At 44.8% G+C, this 23,551-nt stretch overlaps 1 protein-coding gene across 2 annotated transcripts in view; it reads left to right on the forward strand.

The window, feature by feature from the left end:
• The window catches only part of PRR5L (proline rich 5 like), a 42,951-nt gene that overhangs the window by 3,253 nt on the left and 16,147 nt on the right, over positions 1-23,551 (forward strand). Inside the window, exons 1-4 of one of the 2 annotated variants that reach the window (XM_068684680.1) lie at positions 695-3,027; positions 8,923-9,202; positions 10,602-10,682; positions 14,190-14,238. In XM_068684680.1, the coding sequence (XP_068540781.1) occupies positions 9,033-9,202; positions 10,602-10,682; positions 14,190-14,238 (300 nt within the window). In that variant the 5' untranslated portion in view covers positions 695-3,027; positions 8,923-9,032. Of the gene's footprint in view, positions 1-694; positions 3,028-8,922; positions 9,203-10,601; positions 10,683-14,189; positions 14,239-23,551 lie in introns of those variants that run through there. The other variant, XM_068684679.1, reaches the window with a different exon arrangement.

Here is a 23,551-nt window from a genome sequence, read left to right on the forward strand (position 1 = left end):
CTAAGTATGTTCTGGGTTCCAGGGCTTATTCAGTAGGGTGTAGCAACCCATTCTTACCCCGTGAGATAGGGCTAAGTGTAACTCAGGGGAAAGAAGATTGTGCTGAAGATTTTAGCAAAAGCTGTGTGATACAAGACCTGGCTGAGGGTGGGCTGTAATGTAAAATCAGGCTACTTAACTACTGTGTTTTGTAGTCCTAGGGTTAAAAATATGGGGTGTACTTCTGTTTCTAACAACAACAGTAGGAACTTTGAAAACAAACAAACAAACAAAAATGAAAACAAAAGGAAAAAGTATGAAGTGCAAGAAAGCACGGGGAAGATAGATTGTCATTCTACTTGCAGCATAGACAGTTCCTAAAGTAATTGCAGTTGCTGATGTTTTGTTTGGTCTTAAAGAGGTGTATCTTGCCAGCTTCCTGATTAACATTCCTAGAAAATTAAACATGTCATTGCATTTAGACTGAGACAACTTTTTGCTTCCCCCGAGGACCTGTGTTCTCCCCTCCGCCTCATCTTTTCAAAATGAGTGACCTCCTGCCTGGTGCCTTTAGGAAAGCATTGCCGTGGCTCTCCTTTGTCTGTTCCCCTCTAGTAACTTTATGAATTAGTGAATTTCACTGCATTTGACCAAAGAAGGAAAAGTCTAAAAGGATAATGTTTCTCTGAGCTTTGTGAAAGCGTTTTTAGTGCCTCTGCTGAAGGAAGGGCTCTGGGGAAGGTTATCCCCTCCTGCACATGTGAAACCCAGGAGGGAGCGTGATGTGGGAGATCAGGCCTGGTTTAGTTCTGCTGCTCATGTAACTGGTGAATATGAACAGTTTATTTGTTGAACAGCTACATTTTTCATTCCCACAACAGCCCAAAGCTTCTCCATATGGCGAGCAAAACTGCTATGGTCTCTACAGACTGCCAATGTACTTTATAATTTGTTTTGAAATAGTTAATACAAGTATTTCCTGATTTTTGCAGCAGATGCTACTGGGGAGTTATTGGAAACAGGTTGAAGCTGCTACAAGTTAATTTTTAGGTTTGAAAACACATTTGTCAATTCAATCTTAAAGCCTTTGCTACAGCAGAAAGCCTGATAGCTTGCTCACACTGTTGTCATTCAAGTGATACATTCCTGGCCTGCTGTGCTGCAGGAGGGATACACTTAGTGCATCTACCAAATGCTATTCCCGACAGTGGAAGGAAATAACTATTTATGTGTGTGTCATCCTTTTTTCCTGGTATAAATGTTTTCATGCTGTTGCTTGTTCCAGTGTAGCTGGGCTCATTCAAAGTCATTCTGGTGATCAGCAGAGTTTAAGGCTTCTAGGCCTAGGAATAAAATAGCCCATTGAACTTGCAGGCAGCTTTGAGGACTGAGCAACTTGGAGTACTATTTTCTTATTACATCGGTTATGGTTTTTAGGGGGTAATCACATGAGCAATATATAGTATAGAACTGGAGAAAAAACAATGGTGACTTTAACTTTTCTGTTGGAAGCTGGCTGCATCGTTATGGGTGAAGCTCCGTAGAGGGATGCAGATAGGCTTTCAGTTGATCAGGAAACGGTGATACCTCTCCATTTGTTCCCTCTTATCCCTTCCTCCTCTCCTGTGGATGTGGTTCTTATTTAACCAAAGACATGAGTGTATTTTTTCAGTCCCAATTCAGTCCATCAGTTTTATCATTCTGAAACTGCTACGTTTCTGCTTCTTGCCTCCCCTAACTAGGTTTTTGGTGTGGTTGTTACTTCCATGGGGAGCACAATAGTCTTCAACCAGGTTAAGTCACTTGTTCATGCATCTCATTCAAATTGGTATCTAACTTCACACTGATCAGCTCAGTGATTCTTACGAGGTGTTCTCTTCTATTTTCCACCCAAGCATTTCAAAGCGTTTTATGAATGTGTGGAGCCTTTTAACAGCTTTAACAATTTTCTCCATTTCCGAATGTGAGTTCAAAGAATTAAGTATGGTGTCTAAGATAATACAGAAAACCTGTGATAGAGAACTAAGTAACTTTGTTGTCTTAGATGCTACTCCTATGTTATAAGATGCTTCTTTTTCTGTATGTTCTTTCCTATGACTTGATCTCTTTAGTCCACATTATACTGGCTTGTTCTGTGCCAGTCCTGTTTTCATATATATATGTTTGTAAGAAATTGTACAATCATTTGTATAGATTTGAATTTGTCTTACTTCTAACAGGCTGTCAACTCCAAAGGGGCTGCAATGGTCTCCAAATTACAGAGAAGCTTTTCAGACTGTGGTGGGCTCTAAGCAAAGGTTATTCCCCCTCCTCTTCTCAGATATTTCCTCTCACTCTAACCAGAGTTTCACTTTGAGTTTCAGGTTTGCTTTAACCTCAAGGACTCAAAGCACAACTAAGTGGAAACCACGGAGTTTCTTTTCGAATGCTACATGGCTCTGGTACCAAAGCCAAGTTAGAGAGGTCTTTCTGTTGGGTAATTTGTTTGGGATGCATAATGAAAAATGACATGATGTGGCTCCAGTTGGAGGAAGGAAATATGCAGAAGGAAGCAGGGACCCTGGGCTCATTTGTGAGAGGTGGGTGAGTAATGGGAGGATAGGGAAAATGAGATCTTGTTTTGGGTTGTTAAAGAGTAGCAACAAAATTATGGCTATATGGGCACATAGCAGAGGGTCAAATACACTACTGGAAGGGGTGTATTCCCATATTTTGCAGTTGCCACTTTTTTTTTTTTTTAATGTACTTAATCTCCATACTTAAAATCTATCAGGTTTAATTAAGGATAGGTGAGCACAGTAGAACACCTCCAGACTCTTTATAGGGCACCAAGTTGCTGCCTTCATGGTGGGTGGCCCAGCAGAAGAAAAAATAAATTAAAAATTGACACCTTTTGGTACTGAGCCAGCTGCGGAAAGAAGAGGTAGATCAGGTGATTCCTCGCTCCTTACAACAGTGTGGAATCCTTTGAAAAGTTTCATTAAAGGAGCTTAGAGGTATGTGTTTCTCTGGTGAATAGGATCCTGGCTTGGGACGTGGAAGACCTGGGTGAGTCATTTCACTGGCTTTGCAGCTTCGTTTCCTCAGCCAGAAAATGGAGATAATGATTTTTACTCTCCTTATTAATAATCCTCCTAGAGCTCTCGATGAAAGGAGCGTTTTGCAGGGCTGAGTGGCCCTTCCACCCGGGGCTCAGCCTGCCTGCGCTGCCTCGGGGCTTTCCCATGGCGCGGCGTGGGGCGGGCAGGCATCCCCACGGCGCTTGGCACTGCGTGCACTGGGGCCAGCCGGGGCTGCGAGGCCGGGAGGTGTGTGCTGGGGCTGCAGGGAGTGCGCTTTGGCTGGCTGAGGTCCTGCCTTTGCCAGCTGGAGTGTGCTCCGAGAGTTTGAGGAACCGACCGGGTTCCCTGCGGGATAGCAGCTCGGGCACAGTCCGGTGAGATGCTGGGGCTGTGGTTCTCGATCGCAGCTTAACGCCAGTTTGTGCTTGCTGAAGTTCTGAGCTGGGCTTGGCACCGGGATCTCAGAAAGAGGCAGCATTAACATACGGGTGGAAAAAGCTGTCTTCTAAAGGTCGTAACTCGAGTCAGTCCTGCTGACAAGACTGCCAGACCTGAAGGCTGCCCTTGCACCTTCCATTTTCCTCTCTGAACTGGGAATGTCTCTTAGCAGGGGCTGTGCCCCCACTGCTGGCATGAGCACAACCCAAGATACATTGCTACGTATCTGAGGGGCTGCTAATATGACAAATTGTCCACGCTCTGCCTTGTTGTTCTGGGGTTTGATCCAAAACACAAACGCCAATATTCAGATTCTTATTGCTTTTGATGGGCTGCGGGTTAAGCACTAAAATTTTCATGAATCAGATTTCCAAAGGCGTAATGGCATGATGAGGATGTAGGAAAGACCGTGCCTTGAGACTGGGATCCAGCCTGCCTTCAAATACATTTTTAGACTCCCAGTAACCTCTGACATATATAAGACACATCTTCTGATCAGTACTGTCCAGAAGGAAATTTATTAGTTATGGGGTGAATCTCAATTTGCTCATCTTCTCTCTCTCTGAAAAGCAAGACTTTTTTTTTTAATTATTGTTATTAAGAATCGGAGCAACTGGGAGCTATAAGAGGAACCAAATGTGTTGCAAATTTAACGGTAGCAAATGCTGTCTGCTTTCTTAGTTCTTAGTTTCTAAGTTCATGTGTGTGTGTAGTTGTGATGAATTAAAAGCCTTTAAGTTACAGGTTGTGCCCTGTTTTTCCACTTCTCAGTACGGCTGTGTAACAAATAAATGAGGGATTTTTGTCAGAAATAGTGTTGGCTTGAGAATTTGCTAGCTGAACTGAAAAAAGGGTTTTGCCAATCACGTAGTTTGTTAAAGGTTTACCAGGCTGGAGGGAGAAGCAGCTAGTAAGAATCTAGATAGTCCTCTGTGTACTTTTGTGTCTGAGGTGGGGTGAAACTGCTCATGATGGATCTGTAGGTTTGTCAGATGTACGGTCTGATTTTTCTTAAGATTATGCTTCTTCCATGCCCAAAGTCATTACAAACAATTCTGGCACACGTTGCAGTATCCAGACTTGTAGGCCATCAATGTCACAATTGCAGTGTGGGGGCTTTTGGGTCCTTGGCCCAGGATTACCAAGAAGATTCGTAATTTGGAGGAAATGCTGCCAACCTATTCTTTGGGTTATACTTTTTTTGGTTAGAGACAGAACGAGGTGACAGAACTACCTGATCTTGCTTTTCCTCCAGACAGACACTGGTGTTTTGGTCTGTTGGAAGGAAAAAGTCTTTTCATTAAATCATTTCATAATGGATTCTCTGTTTGTTTTCATGGCTAACAGGAAACAAATTACAAAAATTCCTAGTTTGATGACTAATGTTTTTATATATGTCTGTATCTATCTGTGTGAGTGTGTGTGTTGGAAAAAGATTTGTCTCCTTGTTTGATTCCTCTATTGAAAGATTCAAATTAATTCTCAAAGTGTTTACTCAGATGTGATGAATTAAAAGTGGATAAAATTACATTGTTGTCAGATTGCCTCATAGTCCTGCTCTCTCCCTCAGTTTTGAACACTGACATCCAGCTCTGAATCATTTGCTCACGCCAAGACCTTGGTTTTACACAGTTGACATCTGCCTTGTTAGGGATTTAGCAGGTTTTGATAGCCGAGTTTTGAGCTGACAATCACAGATAAGTGAAAAAGAGACCGGGGTAGGACAGCTGGAAGAGAAGGAAGAGCAGTACATCGTCCTCTGACTTACAATAAACTCCTTGCCAAAGGTTTTTGTGCCCTTTGTAATAAGTGGTGAGAGGCAGTGCTGCCCGGTGGCTACAACAACTGGCATCCTGGTATCTCCCTTCTCTCTGTGGAAGTGATCCTGGTGTCTCCCTTCTCTCTTTTTCTCTTTTAGTAACTGTATCTCTAAAGCTTTTTCTAGTTCTGTGGTAGATAAATAGTAGGACCGTGATTATTAGATGCAGGTTTTGTTTTATGATCTTCTAAACCACTTTAATCTTGGGAAGAGGAGATGTGACGGAGGTTGGACTGAAGGCCTCTAGGAGAACAATAACCATTTCTGAATAGTTTTGCATAATTCTTTGAGAGTTTTCAGGGCAAACTGGAGAGGAGAATTTTTCCTTGATGTACTTAGCACTTTGCCTAATAGCGTTCATTCCCACTAGATGAAATAGCCCAAATACCACAAGAGCTTCTTACTAACCTGAATTAATGCTTCACTTGCCACAAGGCAAGTTTTCTCTCAGCAAAAAGGAAGAAAAAAACCCAACAAACTATTGAATGCACAGCACGGACGTTACCAGCAAACTGCTAATGGAACGTCCCTGCAAAAATGGAGCAGCATTTACAAGGGTGCCTCGTTCTTGGGAAAACTTTGAGTGGAAACAAGTTGCTGTGAAAGGAAGATCTGGTCTGATGGGAGTGTGGGCGACAGAGTGCTTCTGCAGCGACTGCCGAGAAACTACATCAGGTCAGGGTCTGGTTCGGGGGCTTTGTTGTAGGTGCAGGTGCCTGGGATCTGCAAAATGCAAACATGTTGTGCCAAAAGGCTGTTTTCCAGTAAACACTCTCTTACCTCTTTAGGAAGTTCTGAAAATAGTCCAAGCAGGCTGTGGGCATGGGGAGAGGACACTTCTTCTCACAGACCTTGGCATTTCGGTTCTGGTAACAGGACTGTCAGTTATATTTGGATACCATTTGGCTAGCTGGCATCCAGAGGAACAGTTTGCTATGCCTGCTATCTGACAGTGCCATTTTAGGTAAGACGGGAGAGATTTGTATCTTTGAATCCTGTAGAAATTAAATTCAGACTTTGGATCTGGCCTAATGCTGAAGATTTTTTTCTGAAATTCCTGATGAGAAACTGAAATAAAGCTGACTTGACAGTAACACGGGATTGCAGACTGCGAGGCTGGGAGAAAAATGGGGAAGAGAGACGTCTTATCTGCTCCTCACAGACAGGAGCTTGTTATTATCTGTCCGGGTGACTTTAGCAGAGGTTAAGGAAAACAACGTGTATGTTTCCGCGAGCGGAGGCAAGCACGTTCCCTTGGTAAGAAGTATTCAGGAAATTTGCCGGGGGGCCCCGCGTTCTGCTGATGTGGAATCAGTCTCGTAAATCCGTAGCCGAGCTCAGGAGGGACCTTCGTGATGGCATTGCTTCACCTCCGCACAGAGCGCGCCCAAGAATTTCCTGCACGGAGTTTGAATCTCTCTGTGTAGAGGCACGAGGTCTGCTCTCCTGATTTACACTTCTGAATTTAAACTGTCCCCTTGCAGCTCAGTCTAACTGAAATTAATAGAAATGCAGCTTTATAAAACGCTTTCTTTGCTGGGGATAAGGGTACTTGTATGCAGTTACAGCCTCTGGAGCAGGGAGAGGAGGTTTGAGGGCTAACACAGGCATCTTGACCACTGCTTTCTAGCCCTGTTAAGTTTCTATGCCTTCTCTAAAGTAACAAATACCTTATTATATAGCTCTGAAAATACATACGCTGTTTTCCCTGTATAAAAAATGATTGAAATAGAAACTTTACTGCACTGCTGGCAGAAGTCAGCTGCCACTCTTTCAGCTCCTCATGCTGTCAGCTTTGGGACTTCAAGATGACAAATACTGGCACGATCACTTGTTTTGCAGCAGAAGCAGCCATTACACTGACTCTGCCTCCCAGACACCTCTTGGTGTGTTATGAGAGACGTCTGCCCTCAGCTCTCCAAGGTGCTGTAGCTTTTTTCCTCTGACAATTTCTGATGTGGTTAGAATTGCCAGGCGAGACATTGCTGGTGGATTGAAAATGTGTGGGCAACGTGCAGTGAACTGAATATTGTTGCAAAATGCACACAAACAGGGCTGATTCGGTTGTGTTATTTTATAATTGTTCTTAGTTTGTAAGCGTTGTGGTGGGTTTGTTGTTGCTGTTGTTGTTTGTTTTTCTAATTGGAAGAGAGCAGCCACCAGGTCGGCAGCTTGCTGCCCTTTCAAGCAACACCTGTCAGGGCTCCGTGTGCTTCATGAAAGTCTGTCTGGGCTTTGTCATCTCGTGAGACAGCGAAGAGTTGACTAAAGGTCTACCCAAACCGTACTCAGCTTGTGGGGATAACAAGTGTGTCTATTTCTTGAATAGCAGCACGAATGACAGCACCTCACGTGCCTAATAAGTGAGGTGTTTGCTCTGTTTTCTTGTGTAACATCCCCGGCGGCGGGGCCTGTGGTGGCCGTGGCCGGGCTGAGGGCTTTGCTCGGCTTCACAGCGGGTGAGCAGAACCGAGGAGGCGATGTGGAGGCAGGGGAGCTGAGGTGAGCTCAGCACAACATGGGGCTGGGCTGGCCACGTGGGAAGAAAGCTGTTCTTTTAGATGTAAAACGGTTAATTACAGTTTGTGGAGTGCAAAATAATGTCCTGAAGCTGAGCAGGAGCTAAATTAGAAGCACTGTGCAGATACACAACATGCCTTCAGCTGATCGTATCTCTTTCCCCCACTGTGCTGAAGATGTAGTGGAAAAGAGAAGGTTTTGCTTTACATCTTCCATGTGCAGTTCAGTCACACAACTGTTTTTCTTTTTCTGTCTCTCTCTTTTCTCCCACATCTTCATTCTTCTAACTGCCGGCTGCATCTACTGCTTGTATTCGTCTGAAGTGGGAAGATTTTGAAGTGCAGAAGCTTTGCCAGAGTTTTTGTGTGGTTTTTATCCAAGTTCATTCTAACTTATTCTGTTTCTGTGGTTTACTTGGGGCTACGTATTCATCTATATGGAGATGATGATCAGAGGGGAAAGTACGGGTATTTCGTATTTGGCCAGCAACTACTTCTCGTTTTATAGAGAACTAAACAAAGAAAACAGTCCTGCTTACTCTCAAAATATCTGCTTGTCAGACCTCTTTCACAGAAGCTCCTTGCTGTATCTTTTGGTAAAGGACTGATAACGAGTGAGTTTTACTCCCTTGCACAACCCTTCTCAAAAACCATAGTGTTGGTCTTTTCATCTTTACTTCTGTTGTTCATATTTTGTCCCTTTCTTCTTTCTGATGCCATAGATTTCTTTCTCTCCAGTTTCTCTGGTTTTATACTGGCTGAATGGCTGATTGTGTTTAAAAACTATTTGTAAAGTGCCTCTGGCTGAAGAGTTTAGGCACCTCTGCTAATAGAAGTGGGAAGAGAGACCACGCTTGTTTTTCTGGCTGGCTGTTTCAGGTTGTTCTTTAAGGGGCAAGATGGGAAAGGGAGCTGCTGTTGAAGAGCTCCTGAAGATTTGCCCAAGTTGGCTGCTGGTGGGGTTAGGATATTTTCACTCCTCCTTTTTCTGTCTTACTCTTTTCCTTTCTCTTCACTTTGCAGGACTGCTTCAGTTCTTGCAGTGCAAGTTCATGTCACCAGCTGACGTGGAGAACTGCTAGCTGAGGCTGATTCTTTGCTTTAGTTGCAGGCTGAGTCCTTGGATTTGACGACTTGTTGATGCCAGTGAGATTCACACGTGGACCTTCAAGAGGAGAGACTTTCTGACAGCCCTGCTCCACTCCGCCTGACCCTATGACTGGGGGGTTCACCATAGCTCCATCCTTTGCTGTCCAGTTCCACAAGATGGGTTCGTTCAGAAGGCCACGACCTCGCTTCATGAGCTCCCCTGTCCTCAGTGACCTGCCACGTTTCCAGGCCGCCCGGCAGGCCCTGCAGCTCAGCTCCAACTCGGCGTGGAACAGGTGAGCAGCACCCGCTCAGGGCAAGCCCTCCCTGTGCAGCAGCCCCTCCGCAGGGACTGTGCCTGGCTGGTCTTTGTACTTCACAACATTTATGGCCAAGCTTATTTGTTTATAAGCACGCATGAGCTTCTGGCATGCCCAAGCTTTAACAGCATTTAAAACCTCTTTGGAGGTGACCAGTTAGACCTAGGAGCTTTTAGCCAGCCTTGGTTTTGGCCAGTATTTTTTGGAGATATTGTTTTGAAGCAAAACAGAATTGCTCTGTGTTAACAGTTCCTTTTTCTTCATTACCTTTTAGACGAACACATTGTTATTAATGTAACAGAGGTCAGTTTCTTAATGCAAAGCAGGCATTTACTTGCATATTATGAAGCTTTTATTACGGTCCAGTTCTTCCGGGCAGGTACTAAGCGTGTGGCTTCTACTTCTACCAGCACCTCATACCGACAGTCCAATCCTGCCTGCAGTGCATGTCACGCAGCAATGGCCACTGGAAAAATGATGTGTAGGGTGAAGTGTGAGGTGTCCTGAGCTGATCTAATGGCCTGCTGTTACCAAAGTTGGGTGTTCTCACCTTTCCCTCTGCTACTTTGCAGCAGCTCTGTGCTCTGCCCTTTCTCTTGCTGACCTAACTCAGCTTAATGATGTTGCACAGAAGCAGCCCAGCAAAATCCAGTTTTGTGCCAGGATAGTGACCTGAGGTCAGTGAAGTGTACAAGTGCCATGACCTGCTCACAAAAGGGAATGCCTGTCAAGGGAATGACACCTCCTCTTGTTGGGTGTGGCAAGCTTTTGGACCTGGCAAACCGTCCTGTATACTGTCACTTCATCATTTCCTCTACACCGATCCGAGAAGTATTAGTTAGAAGATCCTCCAACAGCTGTTACCACACCTTACAAGCATTAGCAGGGCTTAAAGTTGTGTCTGACTGAAGTGATACTGGCTGCAGAATGTGCTCCAGCACAGGCAGGATCCTGCCAAATGCTGCAGGCTGGGTGGCTCAGATAGTCCTGCCAGCATTACTGGATAATGCAATGTGATGTGTTTGGCAGATATTGCCAAAAATCTGTGTCTTCTCATAGCCACTAGCCTGCAGCACCTAGCAGAGATCCCCTAAATGATCTTTTAAAGATATATTGGTGTCCCTATGATGACTTTCCCTTGCTTACTCTAGGCACAGTTTAAGGTTGGTTCTGCTCTGTCTCCTGTGAGAGATGTAGGTAAATAAGAGTGATGATTTCCAGGGGAGAAAAAGTGGAAGTATTTAAGTGCAATTAACCTCTCCACCCCGTTATAACCACTCAGCTTTTGCTGGCTAGCTCACGTTGCTCTCTGTGTTAAATCATACTGGCGGCTGTTATTTATGGATGTTGTACTGTCTCGTTTCTTTTTTGGCAGCGTTCAAACAGCAGTGATAAATGTGTTCAAAGGGGGAGGCTTGCAGAACAATGAACTTTACACCCTCAATGAAAATATCAGGTAGGTTGCTAAAATGTGTGGAAAAATTGATTTTTGTTGCTGCTTGTTCAGTATTTGCTCGGTTTTGTTTCCTTACAGAACTGTAGTTAGAGGACATTGCTGGGAGGAAGAGGGGTGGGAGCAAAAAACTCTTGAGAGTTTTGAGCTATCTGCCCTCTTTTTTGCCATTGGGTGGAGCGAACAGCATGGGGCTTCTGCGTGATGTTTCTCCAGCTTATGTGGATGTGTAGCTTTGACAAGTAGAGGACATGTATTGACTTGGATTTGAAGGGTCTTGCCCCTTCCTAGGGAGTTTTCCTGTTCCAGCTCTTTTATTTCTTTTTTTTTTTCCTTTCTCTTTTATTATTTCTTTTTTTCTTTTTTTTCTTTTTTTTTTTCTTCTCTAAAGCTGAATTTCTCAGAACCACAGAGCATTTAAAAAGAAAGTTAAACACAGCATTTCATATAAAAGCTTAATCTTCATATGATGATTGCAGAGCAAGACCTGAAAATACAAACCCTGAAGATTAAAAAACTAGAATTCTAACAAACAGTTTCTAGCACTGATAATAAAAGTATCGTTTTTTTATTTTAGGCAGCTCTCGTGGTTATCTGTGGTTTCATTCTGATTATTTGGAAACTTTAGTTAGCAATAGACAGGATTATAGAGCAGATAAAGAGCAATCTATTCTTGTGCTGGTTCCAAGTGGTGCTCAGAGGAATATTGGCAGAGGTCATGAGTGTAGTCCATCCTTGCTGTCTCTTTCCAACTCCATCCATACTCATCCATCATGAATGTTGTCATATGGGTCTCAACTTCCACGTTTGTGTGCTTGCCCTCTCCCTATTGCATTTTAGCTGTGTGCCAAGTTAAAGTGTCTATTAGGGCCAAGCACTTACTCAGCAGCAAACTACCCCTTTCCCTACTTTCAACATAAATGCAGCTTGCAGGACATGAGACTCTGTCCTACTTGACCTGGTCCCAAAGGTGAAAGCTTCATAAAATCCCTTTTGACAGCTGAGTAAGGGCAGTGTCTTGTGCCCTTACTTAACAGTATTTAAGTATGTTCAAAGCAGAAGTCATCAAGTTAGGTTTAAGTACTTGGCAGCAGTCTAAATCCTCCATGGGATGAAGATTTCTGTATGTGAAAGGAAAACCAAATGTCATAAGGCTTTGGAAACACCCTAACCCACAGCCCACTGGCAGACATGGGGACTGGCTTTGGGTTTTGTGGCTCGTCTCCCAGGCTGCTGCCCGCTGGGGTGGCTGCAGCCTGCTTTCCCACCCCAGTGCACCCAGGTGCCTTCCTTCCTTCCCAGCCTCGAGGGGAAGAGGTATGCCGGAGAGAAACAGCTCGCTGGCTGGGCTTGGTCCCCGTGGTTGGACCTTGCTGTGTCTGTGCTGATCACTGAAGTCAGGCTGCACTGTCAAGAGCTGGGCGAAGAGCAGGAAGTTCTTTGTGAGACGCGTGTGCTTTGCAAGCACTTCTGGTGGTGGGATGGGAAGTTGGGCTTTCCACTCACAGGCAGCACTTGGAAGCACTCACCTTGAAATCCATGATTGATGTTCCTACAGGTGCTCTGAGCACTGCTTACGTCTCAAAATGTCTCTCTCTAAATAGGCTGCATAAGCATCCGAGCAGCTTGTTAGCCCCACACTAGGGAGCAGAGGACGTGCATCTGCACGTGTGTTTGTGCACACATCTGCAGCTGCGCACCTGCGGATCCTGACGGAGCTCCCAACAAAGTGTCAGTACTGGGCGCGCGAGGTGAGCTGCTGGCCTGACGCTGGGCAAGGAGCCAAAGCTGTCAGCCTGCTCTTTTGTGCCATTAGATTGAGCTGCTGCGTTTTCCTCCTTTGTATTCCTCTACTCAGATCATTAGTGGGAGTTCGCAAATGCGGTACTTTAGTAGTCACAGACTCTGCACAGTGCTTAATTGCTTGACAGTGGAGCACAGGAGAGTTTTAAAGTCATAATGACAGGCCCAGAGACGAGCAGGTGGTAACATTTTGCTCTGGATCGCTGCCACAAAGTTTTTATCTTGCTGTGATTTGATATCATCTCACTGGATACTTTTTTTTTTTTTTTTTTCTCCACTGCTCTGAAAGCTGGTTGTGACAGCAAGAGGAAATGTCAGCAATGCCATCAGGACGTGGGCTTTCAGGAACGAAGGGGTGACCTTGCCATGGTTAGGGGGAGACTGCCCCAGGTTCTCTCTGGAACACAAGCCTCTGGTTGCAGGTGCAGATGATCCAACTGAGGGAGCCAAAGTCCTGCCAGGGGCTGTGAATTAGCTGATCAAAAGCCCTCAGGAGTCTGCTGAAGCCAGTAGAAGAGAGTCTCACAAACAGGCCCTCAAAGATTTATCTGGTTCATCCATCTCATAGACATAGAAATGTGCTTTGGGGTGGGTGGGGTGAATATCACTGATCTGAGAGAGAAAGAGTAGAGGTGTGTTTACATCTGAATAATAAAGAAGTTTTGCAAAATGTTTGAGGGCGAAGCTCAGTGTCAGGAGCTGCTTTCACAGAAGGTTAGAAAAAAGAGCTGTAGCTTGTTGGTAAGATCCCAGCCTGAGATCAGGATGGTCCCTGACTCAAGCACTCTTGGTAATGCTTCACTTTGGTGAAAAGTGAAACTCCTAAAGCAGCAGAAAATGCAATGTTTTGCAGAGGGAAGTGTTGAGCACCTCTTACATTTTAGGCAGAATTTACTGCTGCGAAATTTACCATCACAGTTACTGAAAGCTGAAAGTTGACATGCTCTGAACTTTGTGAGTTTTTTTTTTTAATGCTTCTTCTGATTTAAAACAAACTTGTTTCTCATAGCAGAATTTTGAACTATAAAATATATATAGGGATTAAAAACCTTTATCATAGTCTGATTTAAGATCCAACAGTTTTTAATTAAAAATACTTGTTAGGAGTGCCTTCTGCTCGCATGTACGTAAAACAGTTTTTGTTAAATTCCTAGAACTCTTTTCTTGAAAACTGTGCCTTTTTAAAAAACTATTTTTTAATGCAGTTGTCATGGGGAAACTGCAGTTTCTGCTTGCATTGTTTACTTTGTTGCTCCTCTCCTTATCCACCCACCTTCTACTTCCAAGAGAAAAGGAAGTATTACGTTGGAGAGATGTGCTATTTTCAATGAAACGAAAGGTTGCTTTGTTTAAAGAAAAATCAGAAGAAACGATGAATTTCAAACTAAATGAAAACTTGAAGTTATCATCCCAGCTTTTTGTGGATTTGGGGGTGTCAGTGCTGTTTTTTTTTTCTTGTTCTAAGTGCATGGCTTATAAATAGAAGAGTTCAGGGACACGATTTCATTCCTTCATAATTTTACAATAGCTTTTGTAAGCATTAGTAAAAAGTATACTTAGATGTAAAAGAAATCTAAATGTGGCTACAATGACACATTCACATATATTCATGTATCTTTGGCGTGACTGGTAGTAAAGCGGGGATATGCCTGTTAGAAATGACCAGCAATGGCTGCTGCTTCATGGATGTGTTCCTTCTGTCTACAGACGGCTGCTGAAGAGTGAACTGGGATCCTTCATCACTGATTACTTTCAGGTAGTGTTACACAATTTACTTGCTTACTTTAAGATTTGGTCTCTTCAGCTTTGTAGCATACAGAACTCCTTATTACAAGCACGTAGCCTACAAGTTTCATTTCTGTTTTTGCACAGAAGGTCCTGGAGATCCTGATTTTTTTTTTAACATGGACCATATAGCCATGAGGGTAACTGTATGGGTGCATATGCTAAATTAGGAATGATCTTCCTTTGCACTAAAGAAAGGCTGCTAACAGCCTGCCACGGTCAAGAAGGAATTCGCTTATTTTTTTTTTAAGGATGGGGTGCCTATTCCTAGTTTCTTTCACTCTATTTCTGTAGTATAGAGAATTCTGGAGTAGGTTCTCTGAAACAGGGGCCAGCAAAGGGGAAGAGAAAAGATAACGGCTTTCTGTTTTGGAGGGGGCAGGGAAGGAAGTCCCTATCAGCAGGAAATCAACCTGGTTACTGTTTGCCTTTTAGTCCTATAAATATAAATGCAATCTATGAAAAAGCAAAAGATGAAGGATGAGGGAAGACCTAATCAATCACAAATCTGTTATTGCCTTTTCCTGATACTGTCCAGATAGACAGAAGTTCACGTGCAACCACATCAAAGCCCGTGTAAGATGATTTTGCGAGAATGCTGATGGCTTTCAATATTGCAAGTCGTTCTGTTGATTAAAAAAAAAAAAAAAAAAAAAAAGAAGAAGGAGGCTTCTGAAAACAAGTGGGATTTTTGTGTCAGTTTTATTCCCTTTGAGTAAGAAAGAGAGAATTTCAGTACTTTCTGAAGTGGCTGACACCGCTGTGTAGCGTGCCAATAGTTTAAAAAGGGGAAAAAAAAGACTTGTGTTGTTTCCTATCAGTATTAGATTACTTGATTTAAAAAAATCCCCCCACACTTCTGCTGTCAAGTGAGAAGCAAACTCCTGCGCTGGGGGTAGTTACGTTTCACTTCTTTAGGCCCTATCTGCACAAGTCATTTACTGGAAAGAGGCAGCTTCTGGTGGGACATTTCCTAGAATGGGAGCACAGCAGAGAGGTGGTGAGCCCGTGGTACAAGCCTGTAGTACAGTAGGCTGAAGTGGAAAGCTGCTGCTGCTCCAGCAAGCTTGAGTACAGTTGAAATTTTGCAGCTAAATATATACGTGGCAACTTGAAATCTGAAAATGCTTCATCAGGCACTGAGCTACTGCGGTGTTAGGCAAGGCGTGGAGGTCTGGAATAAGCAGAAAATTTCCAGAGACAGCTTTGTGCGTCTTGAGGACTGAGCAGAGCACGGGGCCGTGCGTGTTCCTGAGGGATGCAAGGTGCTGACGCACGACTGTTATCTGGTTTTCAAGATTCAGTGCGTACTGGAGAAGGCCTGGGTGGCTTCCAGCACTGACCAGATGCAGCTGCATTGTGTTGCTGTGCAGGACAGGTCCAGCGTGGCCTGGGGACCGGACGGCTCTGAGTGCTGGGGTTTGGATGCTTTTTTGTTCTCTTCCTCCAGCCTTTTTTGATCATGCCAGAGCCAGTGGTGTTAGCTGATGCTCCTTAGATCTGGTAGTTGTAGAGCTAAGGACTGAAGAGAGTGCTTGCTGCTGGGGGCCACGCTGCTGGACCTGCTTTGTGTTGCTGCTAGCAAGCAGGAGGCACCTGAGCTTGTCCTGGGAGAGGGAGCTTATCACCAGCACTGTTTCCTGCAAAAGCAGGAGTAAAAAAGTGCTCTTTCACCCCAATGGCAGGGCTGTATTACTTCACTGGAAGGCCGCAATCACCATGCATATACTCAGCACTGTGCTGTTGCAGTGGCCTTTGCCTTAGAGAGCTTGCAGTGAAGGGATTTGGCTGCAGTCTGTTCTGAATTTGTTTTTCTGTCAGTCTGTCTGCTCACACTTGTGCAAATACCTCAGCCTATATGGAGCAGTTCAGCTGCAGCTGCTGTTCTCCCACTGAAGTCACTGGGACTAAAATTTATTTTGGGGGGGATTTTTTTAACTCTACTTTAAAAGAAGTAACTTGGCATCCAGCTGACTTAGCCTGAAGCAAAACTCTCAGTACTGGCAAGACATGAGACAAACAATATAAGATAAAGGCTATTGTAGGAAATGAGCTTTTCTCCCCGCTCTGAGCTAAGAGGCAGGAATATTTCTGATTCTACACTGACAGCATGTGCCAATGGTGGAAGTTACCATTCCCTCCTGAACGTATTAGTAAAAATCCTAGGGCTGCGGAATGGAGCAAGGCTATTCGTGTGCCAAAGAAGAGCTGACAAAACTATTTCATTTGTCTGTGGATTCTGTTTCACTGTTGATGCCAGCTGATTTAAAGATATATTGCTGCACCAAATGAGCAATCAGCCTGTTTATTTGGCTGAAAACAAAGGAAAAAGGGGGGGAAAAAAAAGAAATATATATTTTTTCTGTTGGGTCAGCTACCTCATTTGGGCTCCCTCTGACAGAAGGGAGGTGATGGGAGCAGGCGACCAGGGTGGGGAGAGGAGTGGAAGCACATCTTTTGGCAGGAACTTCCTCCTTCATCTCTTAAAGCCTGTCAAGAAACTGTCCTGAGATCCAAATTTACTCTTCTTTTAGGCTGAAATGAACACTGAAAGATCTGCTCTCACGTGTAACCAGGCAGTTTTAAATACTCTAGCAGCAATTCAAACATCTGATTGGATCATGTAATACTTGGACATGACAAAATGACTAAATATTTTCCATTTCTTATGCCACAGCACTTGTAATGGAAGCCACTAAGCTCATTTTTGTAGAACACATTTTCCATTGTTTTAGAGTCCTGGCTCTTACATAATGTATATTTTATACCCATACAAACACTTTTTTTTTTTTTATAACCATTGATATCTAAGACTAAAATGGAACAGAGCTTTTTTTAGTGAGACAAAGCTGCTTTGGGGATCAATTTGAACTGATTGCTCACAAGCCATTTTCACCAGTGCTTGTGGAAATTACCAATTTTTAGCTCATGAAATTGCTAAAGGCAAGCTTAGGAATCTGATGAGGTTTAAGAAGTTGTTCTCTGTGACCAAACCTTCATCATACCAGAGTCTGGTTTGTATTTGAAAGAGAAATGTAATTCCTACAAGGGTTCTGGTGGAAACTCAGATGTTTCCTTCTGAAGGAGACGTGTGTTTATAAATCTGCTGCTTTAGCAACCCCATTAGATATACAAGCCGTATCCTTGGATCAGAGTCTGAGTGTGAATGCCAGAGAGCTGGGGCTCAGCACACTCGGTATTTGCTGCAGATCTGCCTTAACGCAGTGCTCCCACGCTCCAGGCTTTCCAGTGCTGATTTTGCCCATGACCTGATGCTGTCAGAGGTTTCCTGCTGCTGCCGAGGGGCACTCTGCATCCTCTCCTCTCTCTGCCCTGCTCAGTGACCCAGCAGCTGGCGGGCAGCGAGCTGAGCCGCAGCAGGGAGGAGTCCCCTGGTAGGTGGCTGGGGTTTGGAGGAACGTGGTGTACTGGGGACTGGGGCATCTGGGGCAACTGTAAGATTTTTCAGGTAGGTTCCCTTCATTTTCCTCCTGTCTCACCCTTGTGGTTATGAAGAAGGTTTCTGACATATAAAATTAGCAAGCATTGGTAAATTGATGCGTTCTCTTCCTGATGCTGCACGCAGCCTGAACCAGCACCTTTGGTGAGGATCAACTGTTTCTTTTCACTCTCTGGGGCTTGTTAATCTTGAAACTCACAGAGGAAAATGGAAATGTTAGCCATTTCAGTTAACTGCTGTAGCAGAACTGCCTGCTTTGCTCATGTTAACTCCAAGCTGTCTCCTCCTAAAGCAGAGGTACCCCATCCCTGCTGGGGGCTGCGCGTGTGGGCCAGGAGCCCACCGAGCCATTGCCTGAGTGGGCAGCTGAAGGAGGCGAGTTGGATGTGTTTGCTCAGTTCCTTCGATGAGAGCTTTGGCATCTCAGACACAGAAGTGAGGCTATTACATAATTTCCAGCCAGTTGCAGTGGAGGGCCCCAGGAGGCAAGAAATCTTGACTCAGAGCTAGGCCTGGCTTTCTGTTTACATGCAAAACCATATTAACCACAGTGTACAAGACTCATGTCACTGGGGTGTCAAAGTCAGAACAACAAGATCAGAGTGGATAACTGCGAAAGCAAGTGGCAACAGCCACAGCACAAGCCCTGACCCAAGTCAAAATCGATTTTCTGTCCCCCCTTAGCATCATTAGAAGCACGGCTGGAAGGGCTTCACGGGCAGCCAGCAAGGAGCTCCTCTGCCAGGTGGCCCCTTCCTAAACCCCTGCTGCATCCCTTCCCAGGACTCTAGCCTGGCCGGTGTCTCTTGATGCTTTTTCTCCCTTGAAAGCCTGCTTTTTAAAGTCGTGCCAGCAGCAGCAAACATCGTGTGTCCCTCTGTCTCGCCCAGTCAAACAGAAAGCTGTCGTGCGTGACATTTCTCTTCCTGGTGCCAGGCTCCAATTTGTGCCCTTTTCACCGTAAGGTGAGGAAAGTTGTGCGGGTTTTGAGATGACCGTGGCTGCTTGGTGCTTGTTCAGAGAGCACCGGCAGCTGGAGCCCCTGCACGAAGGCAGGAGGGACCTTCAGCCTGCAAGGGGCTGTTGGCTCAGGCTGCTTGCTGCTGTTGTCTCTCTCTGCTCTCTGGCTGGGCTCCCCTGGTCAGGCAGGCCTGCTCATTGCTTCTGCTTCTCCTGGCGCTTTCTAGGACAGAACTCACACGGAGCAGCTCCAGAGGCTCCGCAGCGACTCCCAGCTTCGTCAGCGTGAGGGGAGGCAGCTCGCCCCCTTACCGTGAGCCCAGCAGAGGACCCGATCCTGGGTGGCACTGGCAGGAGATGCACCTGCCTTCAGGCCCCGTGCACCTCTGCTCCGTGGACGTGCATGATTCACTGGGTGTTACCACACGAAACTTCCTGCGGGGCTGCACCCAGGGCTGTCCCGCAGCGGGGCTCCGTGCGGAGCCGTGCTCACAGCACCCCACTGCGTGGGCACAGGCATGGGATTTTCCTGTAGCCGCTGCCAGAGCGGGGACATTGTGGTCTAGGTTGCAGCAGTGCTGCCCACTCGTCTGCCTGGTCTGCTCTCCTTCTTACTCCCCCTGCTTCACTTTCTCTTTTTGTGTGGGGTTTCTCTTTTAATCTGTGTTTTGAGCACAGCTATCTCTAGAGTCTTTTTTAGGACATTATGTCATTTGTCTCCTGCAATTTATTCTCTATGTAGGATCAAAATGACCTCCCTACTTCTATCATCATTTTCACCTCTTTCTAGAAAGAACAAAATGGGGACATGCTCCAGGTATGAAATTCTGCAGCTCACAGCAATTTGCTTCTCTTAAACACTGGAAAAAACTTGGTATGTGCTTGTGTGCTACTGGCAATAACTGGTTAGAAAATACCAGGCAAATAAGTTTGGATGATGCTTTTTTCTCAAATTAATGTCAGAGCATCCAAGAAAGAGTGGCAGTATGCCTGTAGAGCCTCTAGAAGTGTAGCTTAACACTGAATTACTTAGCCCCAGTTGGTTCAAAGGGGGAGTTTGCATTTCAGAAATGGTGAAATGTTTAGATGATAAGCTTGTGTTTTGTTTTGTTTTCTTTTCTTTTCTTTTTCCATCCAGCAAGATCAGGTCAATTATTTCAAGTTTGCTCTGGACCAGCTTACTTCTGTTCTAAGCTTTTGTTTCTGATTAATGAATTAGTATCGACTTGTTAATATTAATGTGGCTTTTAAAAGTCATACTGGCTGTGTTCAGCCTGGAGAGCTGAAAGGAAACTAAAATTTCTCTGTAATTAAATGGACGTTCAAGTAAACTTTTTTCCCCAAGCATGGTGGCTTATTGGGAAATAGTAATATTTGGTTGGTTTGGGAGAATCCTGTTTTGCCTTGCTGAGGTTGCTAGTCCTGCTGCTCAGACAAGATGTGCCATCTCCTGGGACAAGAGATGTTTTCTCGATATTCTTCCTCGATGTTTTCTGTGGAGCTTTGTCAAAACCCACCTGGCTGCTGTTGCCCACCTTGTGCTCGAGTACAGCCGAGCAAGGCCCGCTAGCGGCAGGGCTGCAGCCCGGAGCAGCTCCTGCTGGCTCTGCATGAAGGTTTTGCTCTAGCCACATTTACGAGCGGTGGACCCGAAACAGCTCTTGTGGTTTTCTGCGCTTTGTGAAAACAGGCGGCTTTCAACCTGTAGGATTTCACCAGTTTGCTTTTACCAGCTGCAAAGCACCTCTCTCCCAATGCACCAGCAGCTGCGCTTCCCTGGGAGGTCAGCTCGGGGCTGTGCTTTGCAGGGCAGGCGCGAGAGAGCACACAGTGGGGCCAGAGCTTCGTGGTGGGGAGCCGAGGAAAGCTGCTTTGGGAAGGGAGGGAATAACTGCTTCCAGTTGGCCTGTGATTATTGCACGGAGCTGGGAGGTGGCAGCTGAACTTTTTCAGATAAATGCATCCTTCAGGCTTGCTTGGTGCAAGTCTTAACCTGGTCCTGCTTGTAAATGTAACATTTATTTTCCCTCTCAGCTCTGTGCCCCTCTATTGCCTCAGGAATAAAGCAGTAATGAGACACGTAACCTAGACAAGGTCTGGTGCAGGCCTCCACTGGGGCTGCATTTATTGAATTGTATTGATTACTTAGCAAGCCGTGTAGGATTGCTTCATGAAAAAGCCTGTCTTGCGTGATCTGAGGGGGTAATGTTTGGACTGAAGCCATTATTAAGCCCGTGACTTCAGTAGAAAAGACAAAGAAATAAAATTTCCAGAAAATTTTAAGATGGGGAGAAGGGAAATGATTTTTTTTTTTTTTTTTGGTCGTTGATGTCATTAAAAAAACTAATTCTCTGTTCCATAGGAAAAAGGAAAATTAGAGGGGATGATTGAACCATCTGCAGTAACTGTGTGCTGGGGAACTCAGCCTTTTCTTAGAAGCCCTAAGAATGAGATTATGCGACCCGTTTAGCACATGGAAAAAATGAGAGATGTTTCATTAAAACCATCATAAATTCTTTGTATCCGGCTAATGATGAATATAGCTATTTTTAATTGATAAAACAGTGCTGCCCCTGAAGGTGTGCAGATGTATCTGCTGGCAGAGCTGTAAAACACAAAAATGACTCTGAAAGTAGAAAGCATCAGTAACGCAAACTTACAACCAAAGTAGCTGGAAAATTGTGTCTACAGTGCTCAGGAAGAGTACGTAAATTGAAACCTAATGTTCTGGTGCAAACAGAGAAGGCATTCATATTTCTGGAGACGCACACAGGAAAATAAGCGTGACATCCTCATATATATTTATATATACCTTTTTATCATGTAATAGTTTAAAATGCCACATTATTAAAGACTAACTGTAAATTTTCCCTGCAGTATATAAGATCTGTAATTACCTCGAGCTATAGGTTGGAAAATAAAGGCTTGACATATTTTACTAATAAACAGAAAGCAGTTGGGAGAATTAAAACGCAATATCACTGCAAGCATTACCCTATTGATCAGGCAGAAAAACATTTACAGTGTAAGCGGCTCTCATTTTTTCTTTTTTTCCCCATATTTTTTTTTTTCATTCCAGATTTCTTCCTCCCTCCTTTTTCACACTTTTTTTCTTTTTTTTTCCTGGAAAGTTTTCTAAGGCTTTTTTTGTGTGTGTGTGTGTGTGTGTGTGTGTGTCCAGAGCCCGACACACATAGTCAATTATTTCTGCCATCTAAAATCTGAATGGAGAGCCCAACAATTTTCACCTCTCTTTCCAAAACCTTTATTTCTGCTAGAGAAAAGTTGCAAAATAGTTACCTTCCTTTAGCTGGCACAATGTTTGGAAGCACTGCAATTGTTTTCACTGCATCAACATCTTCATCCCACCGCTGCTGGTGTCCCTGCCCAGGAGCCAAGCTGCTCCCAGCCGCCTTCTCTCTGCAGCTTGCCCCATCCTTTGGCAGCCCCCTGCTCCCTGCTCTGGTGGGAACTCGGGCTTTCCCTTTCTCTCAACCCTGACCCCAGCCTTAGTCAAGGCTCCCAGGCGCTGCCCAGATGAAATGTTTCTCACCGACAAGTTCCCCTTGCTCCCCGCAGTTTCCTTTGGCAGCCTGTTGTCACCTCGGTGATGATGACTAAATCAGAAAATCGGCATCTGCAGGGAAAAAAAGAAAAAAACACAAAAAGAGTTTCAATCTGCGGATATCGAAAGTCCGGACAAGTGGGCTTTTATTTATTTATTTTCAGAAGTTTCTGCTGGGCAGGTGGGCACCTCTGCGTGGACGTGGCAGCAGAGACCAGAGCCCGCCCTCCTCAGCTGGAAACCACGCGTGACCTAGGACTTGCAAGCAGCTGCTCTGCTGTCCGTAGCATTACCAGAGCGCTGTGTTGGCAGGCGCTGCGTTTTAACCACGGTTAATGAGAGTCATTTGTACACTATTCGTGAGCAGGTTCAGAAGGTCGCATGCAAAAGTCCTTCGGGCTCCTGTCTCCCTGTAGTCGCCTGTGTGCAGAATGGCAATTTCAGCGTGTTCCCGTGCCAGACAGGACTGTTCAGGTCAGCTCTGATTCCTGTGCTGGAATCGCTGGTGTTGGTGGATGGGAGACTGGAAATTTTTAGTAGTTTGACTGCCCTGCACGGATAGGATTGCTTTTGCACTTGTGCCAGCAATAGGGAAGGTCAAAGTCTTGTGACTTGGATGGGCAATTCAAATACGGCTTCATCCTGTGTGATGACCCTAAAGTGCTCTGGTTTTGTTGTGTAACTTATTTAAAAGGAACCTACATTCTACGTCTAAAATGTTCTAAATATTTTTGGTTTCAAATTCCAAAAAAGAGAGGGCTCCTGCTAGCAGGACTAAATTAGCTTAAACCAAGCATGACCATTGACTGCTTCCCTCTTGGATGCACAGTATGGTATTTAACCATCACTGCTACTCACGGAGTTCACCACTGGTACAACGGGTGGGCAGTCCTCCCTGTGTCATGACTGAAGTCTGGAATCACATAAGGGGATTCCCGACCAGTACAGTGCATCCCGAGATGTTTCCTTACTGGTAGGACATATGGGGGTGTCTCTTCGGTCCATTAGCCTCAATCTACTTGCAAAAAACTTTTGATTAGAAACGTTACTTAAAGAAGAGCCCTTCCTTTTCTACACATTTCAATGATACCTGATGCTAACAAGTAGGACTTGTAATTGGAAAGTTTTTTGCTTGTTCTGGAAAGTGAAGTGCAAGCAGAGAATATCACAGAGCAATGTTTCTTTTTTTTTTTTTTTTAATTACTTTTCCCCCCTTCAGCAGTATCTCAGTTCAGTGTAGTTTCTTGTTGTAGGGGGGATGCGGAGGCGTGCTGCTCTCTTTGCTGGGGCTGTGACCTG

This window comes from Anas acuta, chromosome 5, assembly GCF_963932015.1.
Source record: "Anas acuta chromosome 5, bAnaAcu1.1, whole genome shotgun sequence".
In the NCBI taxonomy this organism is placed as follows: Eukaryota; Metazoa; Chordata; class Aves; order Anseriformes; family Anatidae; genus Anas; species Anas acuta.